The sequence below is a fragment of the Arvicanthis niloticus genome, chromosome 4, assembly GCF_011762505.2.
Source record: "Arvicanthis niloticus isolate mArvNil1 chromosome 4, mArvNil1.pat.X, whole genome shotgun sequence".
Classification (NCBI taxonomy): domain Eukaryota; kingdom Metazoa; phylum Chordata; class Mammalia; order Rodentia; family Muridae; genus Arvicanthis; species Arvicanthis niloticus.
This window is the reverse complement of record NC_047661.1, coordinates 134,723,286-134,740,791: the sequence shown is the minus strand read 5'-3', so window position 1 is coordinate 134,740,791 and position 17,506 is coordinate 134,723,286. Positions and strand designations below refer to the sequence as shown.

General features: G+C 37.8%; 1 protein-coding gene and 1 pseudogene across 3 annotated transcripts in view; one reads left to right on the top strand and one right to left on the bottom strand.

Annotated features, from left to right (window-relative positions):
- The window catches only part of Depdc1 (DEP domain containing 1), a 31,579-nt gene extending 18,279 nt beyond the window's left edge, over window positions 1–13,300 (bottom strand). Inside the window, exons 1-2 of one of the 3 annotated variants that reach the window (XM_034500420.2) lie at window positions 13,155–13,300; window positions 10,031–10,296 (exon numbers count right to left, since the gene is read on the bottom strand). In XM_034500420.2, the coding sequence (XP_034356311.1) occupies window positions 10,031–10,296; window positions 13,155–13,202 (314 nt within the window). In that variant the 5' untranslated portion in view covers window positions 13,203–13,300. Of the gene's footprint in view, window positions 1–10,030; window positions 10,317–13,154 lie in introns of all 3 variants that reach the window. The other 2 variants (XM_034500422.2, XM_076933447.1) reach the window with 2 other exon arrangements.
- LOC117707470 (developmental pluripotency-associated protein 2 pseudogene) lies at window positions 13,226–15,533 on the top strand (annotated as a pseudogene).
- Window positions 15,534–17,506: the final 1,973 nt, after the last annotated feature.

Genomic DNA, 17,506 nt, shown 5'->3' with positions numbered 1-17,506 from the left:
AAAACTTAAAAAAACAAGATCAGGAGTCATAGACACAAGTATTACCAACAGAATACAGGAGATAGAAGAGAGAATCTCATGTGCAGAAGATACCATGGAAAACATTTACACAACTGTCAAAGAAAATGCAAAATACAAAAAGCTACTAACCCAAAATATACAAGAAATCCAAGACACAATGAGAAGGCCAAACCTAAGGATAATAGGAATAGATGAGGGGGAAGACTCCCAACTTAAAGGACCAGTAAATATCCTCAACAAAATTATAGAGGAAAACTTCCCTAACCTAAAGAAAGAGCTGTCCATAAATATACAAGAAGCCTACAGAACTCCAAATAGTTTAGACCAGAAAAGAAATACTTCCCGCCACATAATAGTCAAAACAACAAATGTACAAAACAAAGAAAAAATACTAAAAGCAGTAAGGGAAAAAGGCAAAGTAACATATAAAGGCAGACCTATAAGAATTACACCAGACTTCTCACCAGAGACCATAAAAGCCAGAAAATCCTGGACCGATATCATGCAGACCCTAAAAGAACATAAATGTCAGCCCAGACTACTATACCCAGCAAAACTGTCAATCATTATTGATGGAGAAACCAAAATATTCCATGACAAATCCAAATTTACACAGTATCTCAACACAAACCCAGCACTTCAAAGGATAATTGGTGGAAAACTCCATCACAAGGAGGGAAACTACAACCTAGAAAAAGCAGGAAAGTAATCTTCCAAAAACTGTAAAAGAAGATAGCTACACAAACATATATCCACTGCCAATAACAAAAATAACAGGAAACAACACTCATTTTTCCTTAATATCTCTTAATATCAATGGACTCAATTCTCCAGTAAAAAGACATAGACTATCAGACTGGATATGTAAACAGGACCCAACATTTTGCTGCATTCAGGAAACACACCTCTGTGGAAAGGACAGATACTACCTCAGAGTAAAAGGTTGGAAAACAATCTTCCAAGCAAATGGTCCCAAGAAACAAGCTGGAGTAGCGATTCTAATATCAAATAAAATCAGTTTTCAACCAGAAGTAATCAAAAAAGATAAAGAAGGACACTTCATATTCATCAAAGGAAAATTGTACCAAGAGGAACTCGCAATTCTCAACATCTATGCCCCAAATGTAAGGGCACCCACATACATAAAAGACACTTTACTAAAGCTTAAAGCATACATTGCACCCTACACAATAATAGTGGGAGATTTCAACACCCCACTCTAAGCTATGGACAGATCATGGAAACAGAAACTAAATTGAGACACAATGAAATTAACAGAAGTTATGAACCAATTGGACCTAACTGACATCTATAGAACATTTCATCCTAAAAAAAAAGAATATACCTTCTTTTCAGCACCTCATGGTACCTTCTCCAAAATAGACCATATAATTGGTCACAAAACAGTCCTCAACAGGTACAAAAAGATTGAAATAATCCCTAGTACCTTATCAGACCACCATGGATTAAGACTTGTCTTTGACATAGACAAAAACAACAGAAAGCCCACATACACTTGGCAACTGAACAATGCTCTACTCAATGATAACTTGGTCAAGGAAGAAATTAAGAAAGAAATTAAAGACTTTTTAGATTTAAATGAAAATGAGGACACATCATATCAAAACATGTGGGACTCATTGAAAGCAGTATTAAGAGGAAAAATCATAGCTCTAAGTGCTCACAAAAAGAAAGTGGAAAGAGCATACTTTAACAACTTGACAGCAAACCTGAAAGCATTAGAACAAAAAGAAGCTAGTACACCCAAGAGGAGTAGACGGCAGGAAATAATCAAACTCAGGGCTGAAATCAACCAAGTCGAAACAAAAAGAACTATACAAAATATCAACAAAACCAGGAGCTGGTTCTTTGAAAAAATCAACAAGATAGACAAACCCTTAGCCAGACTAACCAAAGGGCGCAGAGACAGCATTCAAATTAATAAAATCAGAACTGAAAAGGGAGACATAACAACAGAAACAGAGGAAATTAAAAAAATTATCAGATCCTACTACAAAGGCCTATACTCAACAAAATTGGAAAATCTGGAGGAAATGGACAATTTTCTAGATAGATACCAGGTATCAAAGTTAAATGAGGAGCAGATAAACCACCTAAACAGTCCCATAACGCCTAAAGAAACAGACACAGTCATTAAAAATCTTCCCACCAAAAAATGTCCAGGGCCAGATGGTTTCAGTGCAGAATTCTATCAGACCTTCAAGGAAGACCTAATACCAATCCTCTTCAAGTTATTCCATCGAATAGAAACAGAAGGAACATTACCCAATTCATTCTATGAAGCTACCATTACACTCATACCTAAACCACAGAAAGACCCAACAAAGAAAGAGAACTACAGACCAATCTCTCTTATGAATATTGATGCAAAAATACTCATTAAAATTATTGCAAACCGAATCCAACAACACATCAAAACAATTATCCATCAAGATCAAGTAGGCTTTATCCCAGGAATGCAGGGATGGTTCAATATTCGGAAATCCATCAATGTAATCCACTACATAAATAAACTCAAAGAGAAAAACCACATGGTCATCTCACTAGACGCTGAGAAAAACTTTGACAAAATTCAACATCCCTTCATGTTAAAAGTCTTGGAAAGATCAGGAATTCAAGGCTCATATCTAAACATAGTAAAAAGCCAGTAGCCAACATTAAACTAAATGGAGAGAAACTTGAAGCAATCCCACTAAGATCAGGGACTAGGCAAAGCTGCCCACTCTCACCTTACCTATTCAATATAGTACTGGAAGTTTTAGCTAGAGCAATTAGACAACAAAAGGAAGTCAAAGGGATACAGATAGGAAAGGAAGAAGTTAAAATTTCACTATTTGCAGATGATATGATAGTATACTTAAGTGAACCTAAAACTTCCACCAGAGAACTCCTAAACCTGATAAACAACTTTAGCAATGTGGCTGGATATAAAATCAACTGAAACAAATCAGTAGCCTTCCTCTATTCAAAGGATAAACAGGCAGAGAAAGAAATTAGGGAAATGACACCCTTCACAATAGCCACAAATAAAATAAATTATCTTGAATAAGTTAATTAGTGAATCTAATCAAGCAAGTGAAAGATCTGTATGACAAGAACTTCAAGTCTCTGAAGAAAGAAATTGAAGAAGATCTCAGAAGATGGAAAGATCTCCCATGCTCCTGGATTGGCAGGATTAACTTAGTAAAAATGGCTATCCTGCCAAAAGCAATCTACAGATTCAATGCAATACCCATCAAAATTCCAAATCAATTCTTCATAGAGATAGAAAGAGCAATTTACAAATTCATTTGGAATAACAAAAAACCTAGGATAGCAAGAACTATTCTCAACAATAAAGGAACCTCTGGGGGAATCACCATTCTGGACCTCAAACTGTACTACAGAGTAGTAGTGATAAAAAACTGCATGGTATTGGTACAGAGACAGACAGGATGATCAATGGAATAGAATTGAAGACCCAGAAATGAACCCGCACACCTATGGTCACTTGATCTTTGACAAGGGAGCTAAATCCATCCAGTGGAAAAAGGACAGCATTTTCAACAAGTGGTGCTGGCTCAACTGGAGGTCAACATGTAGAAGAATGCAAATTAATCCATTCTTATCCCCTTGCACAAAGCTCAACTCCAAGTGGATAAAGGACCTTCACATAAAGCCAGGTACACTGAAAATATTAGAAGAGAAGTTGGGGAAGACCCTCGAATACCTAGGCACAGGGGAAAAGTTCCTGAACAGAACACCAATGGCTTATGCTCTAAGATCAAGAATCGACAAATGGAACCTCATCAAATTGCAAAGCTTCTGTAAGGCAAAGGACACTGTCAACATGACAAAACGGCAACCAACAGATTGGGAAAAGATCATTACCAATCCTACATCTGATAGGGGGCTGGCTAATATCAAATATTTATAAAGAACTCAAGAAATTAGACGCCAAACAACAAAATAACCCCATTAAAAATGGGGTAGAGAGCTAAACAAAGAATTCTCAACTGAGGAAACTCGAATGGCTGAGAAGTACCTTAAGAAATGCTCAACATCCTTAGTCATCAGGGAAATGCAAATCAAAACAACACTGAGATACCACCTCACACCAGTCAGAATGGCTAAGATCAAAAACTCAGGTGATAGTAGATGCTGGCGAGGATGTGAAGAAAGAGGAACACTCCTGCATTGTTGGTAGTGTTGCAAACTGGTACAACCACTTTGTAAGTCAGTCTGGCGGTTCCTCAGAAAATTGGATATAGCACTACCTGAGGACCCAGCTATACCACTTCTGGGCATATACCCAGAAAATGCCCCAACAAACAACAAAGACATATGCTCCACTATGTTCATAGCAGCCTTATTTATAGTAGCCAGAAGCTGGAAAGAACCCAGATGCTCTTCAACAGAGGAATGGATACAAAAAAAATGTGGTACATTTACACAATGGAATATTACTCAGCTATTAAAAATAATGAATTCGAGAAATTCTTAGGTAAATGGATGGAACTAGAAAATATCATCCTGAGTGAGGTAACCCAATCACAAAAGAACACACATGGTATTCACTCACTGATAAGCGGAGATTAGCCCAAAAATTTGAAACAACAAAGATTCAACTACCAGACGACATGAAGCTCATGAAGAAGAAAGAACAAGTGAGGATGCCTAGGTCTTTCTTGGAAGGAGTAACTAAATACCCAAGGGAGCAAATATGGAGACAAAGTGTGGCACAGAATCTGAAGGGGGGGGCTGTAGGGAGACCATTCCATCTGGGTTTTCATTCCATGGGCAGTCACCAAAAATAGACGCTGATAGGGATGTCAAGATGGGAAAGCTGACAGCAGCCTGATAAGGCTGTCTCCTTAGAGGTCCCACAGAGTTGGACATACCCAGAGACAGATACCCACAGCTATCCATTAATCTGATCAAAGGTTCCCAATGGAGGAGTTAGAGAGTAAATTGAAGGAACCTTAAGGGCTGGTGGCCCCGTGAGGAGAGCAACAATACCAACCAGCCAGAGCTCCCCAGGGTCTAAACCACCAGCCTAGGAGTACATATGGAGAGACACATGACTCCAGCAGTATATGTAGGGGAAGATGGCCTTGTTGGGCATAGGTGGGAGACAAGGTCATTGGTACCCTGAAGGCTGAGCACTGAGGGGGGGGGATCTGAGGGTGGGGAGGGGGGTTGGGGGTAGGTGGGTAAACACCTTCATAGAAGCAGGAGGAGGGGGGATGAGATAAGGGGTTTCTGGGTGGTGGGGGAAATATGGTAAGGGGATAAAATTTGAAATGTAAATATTATATCCAATAAAAGAGGGGAAAAAATAGAAAAGCGAGTAGAACCAACATTCTTAATAAAATGTCAGCCCTCTTAAAAAAAAAACTATCTTGATACTAAAATTTGTTTTGAGAATTGTATATTGCAGAATGATCAGCCTTGGTGTATCTACTCAACAAGCAAGCTGGGCAGACCTGCTCAAACCTCTGAGGTCCAGGAATTCCATCTGGAGGCAGCGAAGACACAGCATCAGAGGATTGTCAATTTGCTCTCCACCCCACTCCTCTTCTAATATCTCAACGCCCATAATCAGCTTGAAGAAGCTAATGATGAATCAGCGCCCCTATTCCCTGGGCATGGGGACTAAGGTAGTAAATGTTGGGCTGTCTCTCTAGGGAAAAGTAGTGGTTTTGTCGGAATAGAGAGGATTAGCTAGGGTTTATTGCATAGCCATAACCTATTAGTAGAAATCTGTATAATTAATATCAAGATGAAGATATAAATTCTTAAATGGCACCAATTTACTTTGTTTACAAATTTTAAGGTTTTCATTGGCATGAGCTTCTTAGTGATATAAGAGTGAGATGAATATTGTTACTCTCATAGGCATTGTACCAGTATAACACATTTAGGAATACAAAGCTTAGACCCAGTCCTTCTTTAACTTTTTTAACTGATTTGAGATGGTCAGCCTGTGAGTTAAGGGACTATAGCAAATTCATGACTTGGAGTTTATTATAAGGGTGTTCTCTATGTTTTATTTAGAAATAGCTGAGTGGAGTTAACAAGCAACAGTCCAGATTACCTTACATGGATAGCTGGTTTTCAAAACATCAGAAATCCTTAGAATTGACATGACAAACATTTCAGTATTAATGTTCATTTTCATTAGAGACCTGTCTGCTCCGGACAGCTTCCTATGTTAAATTCAAAGAAGAAATTGAGCATCCTTGGAGTTACTCCAGTTGTGGTGAGACAGCCACTAGGCAAGAATTGCCACTTTCCTTCTACAGACAAATTACTGTCCAGAAAAGGACACACTTGCAGAATAGTCGACTGATTATATCTGCCTAGACAGAGTAATCAGCCCTTAATAATTCTGCAGCACTAAGGTCTGTCAGATGATCCTGGGCCAGAAGGCAGAAGAACAGATGCTCCAACATTTTGAAGTAGAGCGAGTGTCCAGGTGTTCAGAGGTCTCTATAAATTGGCTAAGTTTTAGAAACTATGATTTGTGCTTCCCACAATTATAGTTAACTCAGTCATTCTGGATTTCTGATGGGGTTGAAAACATATAGCTATTGACCTTAAGAGAAAAGATTTGAGTGGATGGTCGTCAGCTGACATTCATCCTAAAACCAGGTTCAGAACTAAATGTTTTAGTTAGAATAGATGACAGAGGAGCTGGTTAGTCAACAAAAGGATGGACTGGGTATTAGGACTATCCTGTACCTCACTGGTACAAATTGGCATAATTATGCTCTAATTGTATTTTGAGAGAAAAGTTTCATTTTAACAGGAAGGGTGATGTGTAGGAGGAGCTAAGGTAGGAGGAGTACTGAGAGGAAGAAAAGGAGTAAGAAGAGGAGAAGAAGAAAGAGAGGAGAAGCTAGGTGATGAAAGAGAGAAAGAGGGGGGAGACAGGGAGCCAGATGTTCAAGTATCTCCACCAGTCAAAGATAGTTGTTATATCTAGGTTGGTCAGTGGGTTACACCTCTGGTTGAACAATTCCAAACTTATAAAGCCTATGATTAACATTATTTTTTTAAAAAAATGTATAAATGCAAAAAGGAAAAGGGGGCATGGGATAGGGGTTTCCTAAGGGGGGTGGGGTGGTTGGGAAATGGGGAAAGGGGATGCCATCTGAAGTGTAAATAAAATATCTAATAAAAAAAAAAAAAGAAAGAAAGTTAAAGAAGTTGCTAGGACAACTTCAACTGAAGAACCTAACCACACTCAAGAAAACAAAAAGAATAAATTAGACCAGCAAATGAATAAAAGGAGAGGACCCACATTACAACAACAACATAGGGGCGAAATCAACAAATACTGTTCCTTTCTAACACAATATCAACAGACTCAATTCTGCAAAAAACAAACAGAATGGACTGAAAAACAGGATCCATCCTTCTCCTTGCATGCAACAAACACACCTTAACATCAAGGATAGTAAAAGATGTTCCTAGAAAGCTGGTGTAGCTATTTTAATATCTAACAAAGTAGACTTCAAACCAAAACCAAAAGATCAGATCCCTATCTCAGAAGAAGAACATCAAAGAAAAAACCCACCAAGAAAATATTACAATTGTTAACAATTATACATCAAACAAAAGAGAACCCAAGTTCATGAAAGAAACACTACTACAGCTTAAATTACATATTGACCTTCACAGTGATACAAGGTGACTTTAATATGCCACTGTCAACACACCAACTGACAGCTCATGCAGATAAAACTGATAAGAGAAATGCTAGCACTATGTGACATCATAAGCCAATTAGATCTAACATATATTTATGAAACATTTCATGCATGCAAAAAAGAATAACTCGTGACTTTCTTCAAAACTAACCACATACTCAACCATAAGGGCATACTTTAATTATCTGTACACCACTAAATTGGAAAATGTAAAAGAAATGTATAATTTTTTATATATATTCCATTTATAAAGTTAAATCAAAATCAGATAAGCAATTTAAACAGACTCATTGTTTGCAACCAGTCATCTCCACTGCCTGTCGCAAGGACCTAGAGACAACAAGATACATTATCACTAGCTGCTAAGGTGGGACACATTCCCACTGTCATCATGAGTCCTGGATCCTCCCTATGGGCAAGCACTATATTCCCTTATAAAAAGCCAGCACCTCCTCTACCTATTCTCATTTTTCCCTTTATTCCCACCCAGAGGCAGCATCTGTATGTCCCCTCTCCAACAAACCTCTCATGTAAAATCTGTCACATAGTATGACTTTATAGCATCCATTGCTTAGATCACAACACCTATAATCCCTAGTAAAATAGAAGCAGTAATTAAAATTTCCAAACCAAAAGAAACCCAGGGCCACAAGGGTTTTAGTTAAGAATTATATCAGACTTTCAAAGTAGGCTTAATCTCAATACTCCTTGAATTATTCTGCTAAATAGAAACATAAGGGACATTGTCCAACTCTTTTTATGAGGCCAGTTTCTGATACCTAAATCGCATAAAGCTGGTAGAGGTAATCAACCAATATCCAATTTGACTTAAGTCCACTCAATGAGATGGAACCCATACCCAAAGAACCTGAGACTAGATAAACTAGGGTAAAACCATACACTACTATTTTAAAACAAAACAAAACAACAACAACAAAATATAGCAATGACAATGACATTCTGCTATACTCATAAACCAGTGCCATGCTCAATCAGCATCAGAGAAGCTTCCTCTTGCAGCAGATAGGAATAATGTATTGAGACCCACACAGCCAGACATTATGCTGAGTGAGAGATCTTGGAACACTCAGTTGTAAACGGTATGTCTCCATCAAATCCCTCCTCTCAGGTCTCAGAAAAAACTGAAGAGAAGGTGAAAAGAGTGTAATAGCCAGATTAGATGGAGAACAGAAAAGAACCAAGGCCTTCTAGATACAAGAGAACTGGCACACATATGAATTCACAAAGACTATGGCAGAATGCACAGGGTCTACACCAGATGGGGTCCTAGAGCTGAAAGAAGTAAACACATACCTATCCCTAACCCAGAAGCTATCTCCAATTAATATCCACTTGCAAATGAAAAATTAGTTTTCTTCAAGGGAGTCTCTCTGGGGAAACTTAAACATTCTTAAGGGTATTAGTACCCTGAGTCTAGCAGTAAGTAGTCAACATAAAATGAACTTGATGGCATCTCTGTAGGTTCTCTGCTCATAATATTAAGACATGTTTTGTTTACCTTATAGGTCTTTTACCTAAGCCATATATTATGATTTCATGTTTTGTGTTTCTATGGGATGCTTGAGTGTGTGAATGTGTATGTCACTGCATCTATATATATTTCTTGTGTTTCTTCTTTGGGTCTTTTTCTCCTTTGGTTGTTTTTTTTTTTATCATATTCTGATTTACTTATTTTTTATTTATCATATTTTATTTTATTTCTATTCCTTATATACCTGGGTTTTGTTTTTTGTTTCTAAGAGAAGGGTGTAGATCTGTGTAGGAGTAAAAGTGTGGAGGGACTAGGAGAAGTCAAGGTAGAGAAATTCATAATCAGAATATACTGTACAAAAAAAATCTATTTTCAACAAAAGAAAAGAAAGAGCAGCAATACTTTCTTTAAAAAATTACTTCTCTGGAAGAAGCTGCTATTTCAGTAAGCCTATAGCAAATATGGAATTACAACTACATCGTAATTTCAGCTTTCTCCTTCTTTGTGTTTATTTTTTTATTTTTGAAATTAAAATATAATTACATGATTTTCCCTTCTCTTTTCTCCCTCCAACACTTCCCAATACCCCTTCTTGCTCTCTCAAATTCATGTCTATATTGTATATACATATTTTAAATATAGAAATACAACTGCTCAATCCATATAAAGTTACTTGTATGTGTATGACTTCAGGGATGACCATCTGGTATTGGATAACTATTCTGGGGGCTGACTATTTCTCTTTGGTAGAATGGTAAAAGCAAAGGTAATTAGGCTTTGTAATGACATATCAATTCAGTACCTGAATAGTTGATTGTTGTCATCAAGGTTTTCTGATCCCCATCTACCTTTGATATCTTCGATCACATGATTCTTTAGAAATTTTCTCAATAGTTGGATAGTCTGTTGTCTTGTAACTTCAGGACCAAAATTACTATTACTTCTTAATAGATCATAAAGCCAATCTACTGCTTCAACTGCAGTGAAACAATTGCTATATTTTTTTAAATGTTGTCTATGTTTTCTTAAAGGCATTCCTATTCGAAAAGATGTGGTTACTTCATTCCACTGCAAAGAGAAAAAAAATACTTTAAAAAAATATGTAGCAAAAATGAAATCTCATTGATTTGGGTATGTAGCCAGTTATAGGCTAGTTCAGGCTACAAGAGACCTATCTCAAAATAACCAAATGGAATAAAGAAAATCATTAGACAAAGAAAATTCTTTTTTCATAGGTAATTATACTGTAAATTTTATTGAAGAAAAAAATCATCTTATCTTCGTTACATAAAATCTTATCTCACAGATTTCTTATTACTAGTGTCAAAATAATATTTTATTTTAATACGCTTACTTTACTAAATATCTATTGGGCATTCCAATTACTTAGGAAACTGCAGAATAAAAAGAAGTATAATATTCTTACTTCTTAGTCAAAGAAGCATTTACTATTAGTTTTTTAAATATGCTGGTAGCATTTATGCCAGACAATATGTTTATGTTCAGTATTTAACTATAAATCTCACAATATTATAAAGATATTATTATCTCATTTTCTATAAGGAAAAGGAAGCATACACTGATAACTTGATAAAAGATCATGTATCTAAATCAGTGATTTTCAACCTTCCTAATGCTGGGACCCTTTAACAAAGTTCTTCAGGTTGTAGGAATACCAAATAATAAAATTTTTACATTGCTACTTCATAACTGTGTAATTTTGCTACTGTTATGAATTGTAATGTAAATATCTGATATGCAGAATATCTGATATGCAATCCTCTAACAGGTCACAACCCATAGGTTAAGAACTGCTGATTTAAATGATTAACATAAACATTCAAACCACATTTAAATGGGCCTATAATTCTATATTTAAAAGCCTATAATTCCAGAGGCTGAGCACGAGCTTTGTTATGTTTAAGTCCTGGCTGGGCTACAGAGTGAGTTCAAAGCCAGCCTTCACAACTTAGTGAAACCCTGTCTCAAAATTAAAAATAGAACTGACACAGTAGGTTTTTACTACAAAATAAAATTGAAACAAAATTAACAAACAACAGCTAAAGACAGGTTTAACCAACTCTGTCCATAATCTGTGTTCAGTTACTGTACTAGCCAGATAAGACTTCTGGCATGCAGTGATTATAATGCTGAAGGGCTTTTAATATTAGGTATTTAATACAGTATCTCTTATGAAGATCCCTACAGTGCTTGGCATGGTGGCAAAAGTTGGTGGATCTCTCCCTGTGAGTTCAAGGACAACCTGGTCTGCATGTTGAGTAACAGGACAGCCAGAACCATATCAGGGTAACCCTAACCTGCTTCAAAACAAACAAACAAACAAACAAACAAACAAACACCTATAGTGAGCACAGTATAGATAAGATGACAAACTAGTAAAACAAATCCATTGCACATTTAATGAACTTATTCATATTTATGTAAAGAAAACCACTTCTTTTCTGAGCTACCTTCAAATAAGTCAACTCTCTAGATTTGTGACATCAACACTAGATAGAACATAATACAATAAACACATAACTTTCAATAGATAAAAATATCGTTAGAAATCAGATTAACCTGATTGATGAGACTATTAATTATATTACTACTGTGTCACATGTAAGACCACAATATTGACCTTACACCTGAAAAAACAGTAACTGTAATTCTTTTTTTCCCAAACCTCTCATTATTTATATTCAATAAACTTTATTGAACTGCTTCACTACAGTAATAAAGTGACACATGACTCTACACTCACAGACATCACAGAGTATTTTTGAAATGTGACGGATTTATAAGGTCCCAGAGTGAAACATTCAGGCTTTGTTTAAACTTTAGCTTCACTTCTTGTTTATGAATCTTTGTTCTTTTCTTCTCTGTACCTCAATATCCTTTTATTAATACCTTGTGGTAATTAAAAACACCTTACTTTATGTAAATATTTGTACATACTTGGCATTTTTGTGGGGGGGTGCTTTATGTTACTTTCATCTAAGATAGTAAATTTTTAATGTGATAGGACTACCTCATTGCAGAACTAAATTCCATCCTTTACACCGATAAACATAACTACCACTACTTGTTGAGCAATAGAATATCAAGATCACCATGCCAGAAAAAGGTTCATCTTCTAGTTCTTCCATTCACCATTTATGTGGCCTTTGGAGAGTTCCTTCTTTGAGCTTTAGTTTCCACATTGGTAAAGTAGGACCAGCATTTGTGAGAGGTAAGTTGCTTGTTATTCTATAGACTACCACACATTCTCACACACAATTTATTTTTAGAAAATCTCTTAAAGTGGGTATGTATTGTACCATTGTACCAATGTGGAAACTGAGGTTAGGTGAATCTCTTAATGCAATCCAAATGCGCCAGTGACTATTAAAAGTGGTTACTAAAAGAATTCTGGGTTTAGGCTGAATAGTTCTTTCCTAGTGCTACTTACAATAGTTCTTTCCTAGTGCTTATTGATCCTGTAGAAGCAGGATCCTGCTTCTACAGGATCAATAAGCCAAACTGTCATGCCTGAACTTCCAGACTTGAAACTTTAATTTCTAATTCTGAGAGGCTGTAAATTATACATGAAAAGTGGCTAAGACTATTATGAGAATTAGGGGAAAGAAGACATCTGAAGAGTTGTTCTGCAGAGTCAGAAAGTGGTGTGGGGCAGAGCACTTTGGATCTGAAGCTGAGAGACACCAGAGTGAAGTGCAAGTCAAAGAAGGGGACAGGAGCAGTCGTATTCGTTTCCTTTAGCACCTTTCTCAGAAATCTAGGCGCCTGGGCTCACTCGGGATACCCTGGCTCATCTTAAATCTAGCTCTGAGTCCCCTCAGGAAACTTAAGTCCCTCATACACCCAGGTCACCCAGGATCCCTCGGGAAACCTCCGTCTCTGGTATCTCTCCTCCACGTTCTTACCAGCTTGGTGGCCCGGTAAGGTCCAAGAGGAGCACCCTGACGTTCCATGCTGTCATTGCCAGGCTGAGTCCATGGAGGAAGCAGAAACAGCGCTGTAAGTAGCAGCAACTTCAGTGGCCTGGAGAAGATATCGCAACAACCGCCGCGCTGCTGATTTGAATATCTCAGAGCGAAGCTGATTGGCTGCGCCATTTAGTCACATGATGCTATACGGAGGGGAAGGAGCTGTGACGTGCACACGGCCTCTTAGGGTGGTACCGGAGGGCTGAGGTGTTCAGATTCAAAGGGGTTGTATAGCTAATAAGCCGCAGCAATGCTAATGTAAACCACACTGGGCTTTAGCGGGACATTTCACCTAAAAGGCTGGCCTCTGTGTGTGTTTATCTGTTTCCTTTCAACTTCCCTCCGTTCGTCCCTCCCTCCCTGCTCCCTCCCCCTCCCCCTTTCTAGGAAAGGTAATCATTTATATGACAACAATGACACAGAAATAATTTGCACAGAATAGTGAAAACATTATGAAGATTTTGTTGTCACTGTTGAGAAAAGGCCACCAAAAAGCCTGGAAATTAACCTGTATAGTAGAAATTCATAGAAAAATGAGCATTATTTAAAAGTAGTTGACATTTATTTATAAATTTCACATCATCTGTTTTCTTGTCCACATTTACTTGCAATACCAAGATTTTCTTTCTCCTTTTACTTCTCTTATGCTTGCCCATGATCTCTAATATTATGTGTGTATAAGTGTATGTATTTACTAATATGTGTATTTGTATATGATTTACTTTTTTCATTTGCTATTCTCTAAGAGCCTATACATAATCAGCCAAGTTCCTGGTATCCAGGATGTATGGGCATGCTGAGAATTCCCAATTCAAACTCTCCTGGTATCCAGGGTGCACAACTCAAACTCTCCTGGTATCCAGGGTGCACAGGCACGCTAACTTGAACTCTCAGCTCAAACCCTATTCAATCTATCTTATGGTCAGTTTTTAGTTCTTGGTACCCATAGCACTTGGTCACGCTGTGCTGAACTCCCAGCTCTGAACTCTTATTTTATTTATTTTGTCTTGTGGATAGCTAGTTTCCTAGGACCCAGAGCGCAGAACAAGCTGATCTGCACTCTTGACTCCAAAGTTTAAAAATTTTTTAACTCTTTCAGAAGGAAGACCAAGTGTGGATGCCTCAGTCCTACTTAGAAGGAGTAAGTAACAAAATACTCAAGAGAGCAAATATGGAGACAAAGTGTGAGAAAGAAACTGAAGAAGGGGCCATCTGGAGACCGTTCCACCTGGGTATCCATCCCATGTACAGTCACCAAAGGTAGACACTGATGTGGATGGCAGGAAGTGCACGCTGACAGGAGCCTGATATAGCTGTCTCCTTAGAGGTCTGCCAGAGTCTGACATATTCAGAGACAGATGCTCACAGCTAACCACTGATCTGATCAAGGGTTTCCCAATGGAGAAGTTAGAGAGAAGACTGAAGGAACAGAAAGGGTTTGTGGCCCCATGAAGAGAGCAACAATACCAAACAACCAGAGTTCCCAGGGTCTAAATCACCAGCCTGGGAGCACATAGGAAGGGACCCATGACTCCATCTGTATATGTAGGGGAGGATGGCCTTGTTGGGAATAGGTGGGAGAGGAGATCCTTGGTCCCATGAAGGCTGAACACCAAGGGGGGGGGGGATTCGAGGGTGGGGAGGTGGGGGGGTAGGTGGGAGCACATCCTCATAGAAGCATGAGGAGGGGGGATGGGATAGGAGGCTCCTGGATGGTGGTGGGTAATGGGGTAAGGGGATAAAATCTGAATTGTAAATATAATATCCAATAAAATTTTTTTAAAAAAATTTGAAAAAAATGAAAAAAAAAAAAAAGAAAAAAAAAGAAAAGAAAAGAAACACAAGATAGTCTTCAGATGAATCGGGTCTCAAAGTAGCTGCCAAAGTAGGAAGCAGGAGAGTGGTACAGTGGAAATTCTAACTTCATCTTAGGAGCTCTGGGGTCACATTTGCAGCCTGAGGGAAAATTGCTATGAGAGCTGCTCCGCCAATGTCTGCGAGTAGCTGTCCTCTTCCCTCCTCTGTAGAGGTCTTTCTGCCACAAACCATTGGATTTAAATGGGGTGTTGTCCATGGCAGGCAGTGGCCTGCAGATAGGAAAGACTGCAGTTTCATGCTGGTCAGACCTGAGATCCAGACACATACCAAAGGATGAATTTTCTGTTCCTGTAACCAGCCTATGCTACCCCAGAACCAGGAGTGGAAGATAATATGCTATGTCCTGAATATGTTTACAGCAACAAGAAGATCATGAGAAACTTTAAAATTATAAGCCATGCAAAGAAAAATACCCAACTTCCAAATATGCCTCCGTAGACAATATCAAAGTTTTACTCTTATCTGAAGAGAATGGAAGAAGCAAAGAAAAACATTCTGTGTTCCCTATAATGGCTAAAAAATAAAACAAAAACATAAAAACAAAAACCAAAAAAACTAGGACATCAGTCTTCCGAAGCCCCTCCTCCTGTCTCTCCCAGCAGAGTGGAGAATCTGCAGACAAATCAGCATTCACTTATTTAATAACACTCTGCTGAATCCTACATCTTTGGTATCTCCTCATGGTCTTGTGCTAGATTTGCTAAATGTTTAGCTATCTGAGAAATGATTTTGTTTTAATGTGTTTGTTTTGCTGTACTTTTTTTCATAGATTTTTTTTGAGAGGTGGGAAGCAGTTTCAAAATAGCAAAGCAGAAAGTACTTTTAATTATAGGTTTGGGGTTTGTTTGTTTGTTTTGGGTGTTTTTTTTTTTTTTTTTGAGTAAGGCTTTATCATATAGTAACTCTAGCTGGTCTAGAATTTCAGGTAGACAAGAAGCTTGTGGTGGTCTTCCTAAGTGTTGGGATTTACATGCCTGTACCACACTGCCTAGCCAGTACTGATATATCATTGACTATAATATAGAGTTCGTTGCTTATGCTAAACACTCTGTGGCTGTTGACAAGTGTCTAGAGTGGCATACATTTGAAATCATATAATATGCTACCTTTCAGATTGGCTTTGACCAATGTATATGAGAAATATCCATGTCCTCGACTGATTTTTCTTTTTAATGCTGAGATTCCATTGTCCAAGATGTGTCTTATTAATTGATGGTAAACTGGTGAAAAAAAAAAAAGAAATTATATTTACATTTGTGAATTCAATATCATAGAAAATATAATTTAAATATTTGCTTAAAATTTTCATTATAGGTATTTGTTGCAGTCTGAGCTGCCCCACGCTTGGGGACCAGAAATGTTGAGAACTGCACTATCAATGTTGGAACCAGCACTGCCAAAAGCATTGGGGGCTAAACTGTTAGAGTCAGCACTGCGCCAAGCTGCTCCAGTCCGCAGGTAGGGGTTCAGCAAGAGAGAGAGTGAGGACAAACGTGAAGAATGGAGACCAGAGTGTGGTTCAATCCTGTTTATTCTTCAGTCTCTCTTCCTAGTCCAAGTCCCAAGTCTTGAGTTCCTAGTCCCTAGTTCCTAGTCCCTAGTGCCTCCAAGTTCCAGGTTACTTCTTCCAAGTGCTAAGTGCCTAATGTCTAATGCCTAATTCTCTGTTCTTCCTCCAAGTGCCAAGTGCCTAATAACTAATAATTCTTCTTCCCAGTTCTCTAGTTCAAGTGTCTTCTTCCTCAATGCCTAATTCCTACTCATTTCTACTGTCTGCCTCTCACCTTTTATATGTCTCACTTCTAAGCCACACCTTTAAGTCACACCTTTAAGTCATGCCCTTAGGTCTTGTCTCTAAATCTGATCTCTAAGTCATGCCCTTAAGTCACACACCTTTAAGTCTCACACACTCAAGGGAAAATCCTGGGTATCTAAAACAAGATATTATCAGAGTGTGCTCAGCTGTTGTAGGCTATTGTAATCAAGTCTCTTATCAAGGTATCTGACTCAAGATGGCTGCATGGATGATAGCCACCTTCTGTTGGCTCCCCACATGTATTTAAGAGTTTTTCATTTATATAAATTAAAATTAAAAGAAATATCCTGACATTTATGACTTCCCAGAGTAATTTTTCTCATTAAGTTTAATTCAAACTAAATGACATGTACAGATATACAGTCCTAAAATTCAAATATGTGGTACATATCTATATAAAATTGTATACTTTGTTTGGAAAAATCAGGGTTAATTTATGCACAATACCATGATGGGGTGATGTTTTGCTAAGAGCATCTTGGTGATGTGTGTAAAGGACTATGTAATCTTACTTTGAATATGCTTCTCTTTCTAGAGATAGCTTCTTGTCTAATAGAAGTTCTTGTTTTCTCAACTCCATACTCTGGAGCTGGCT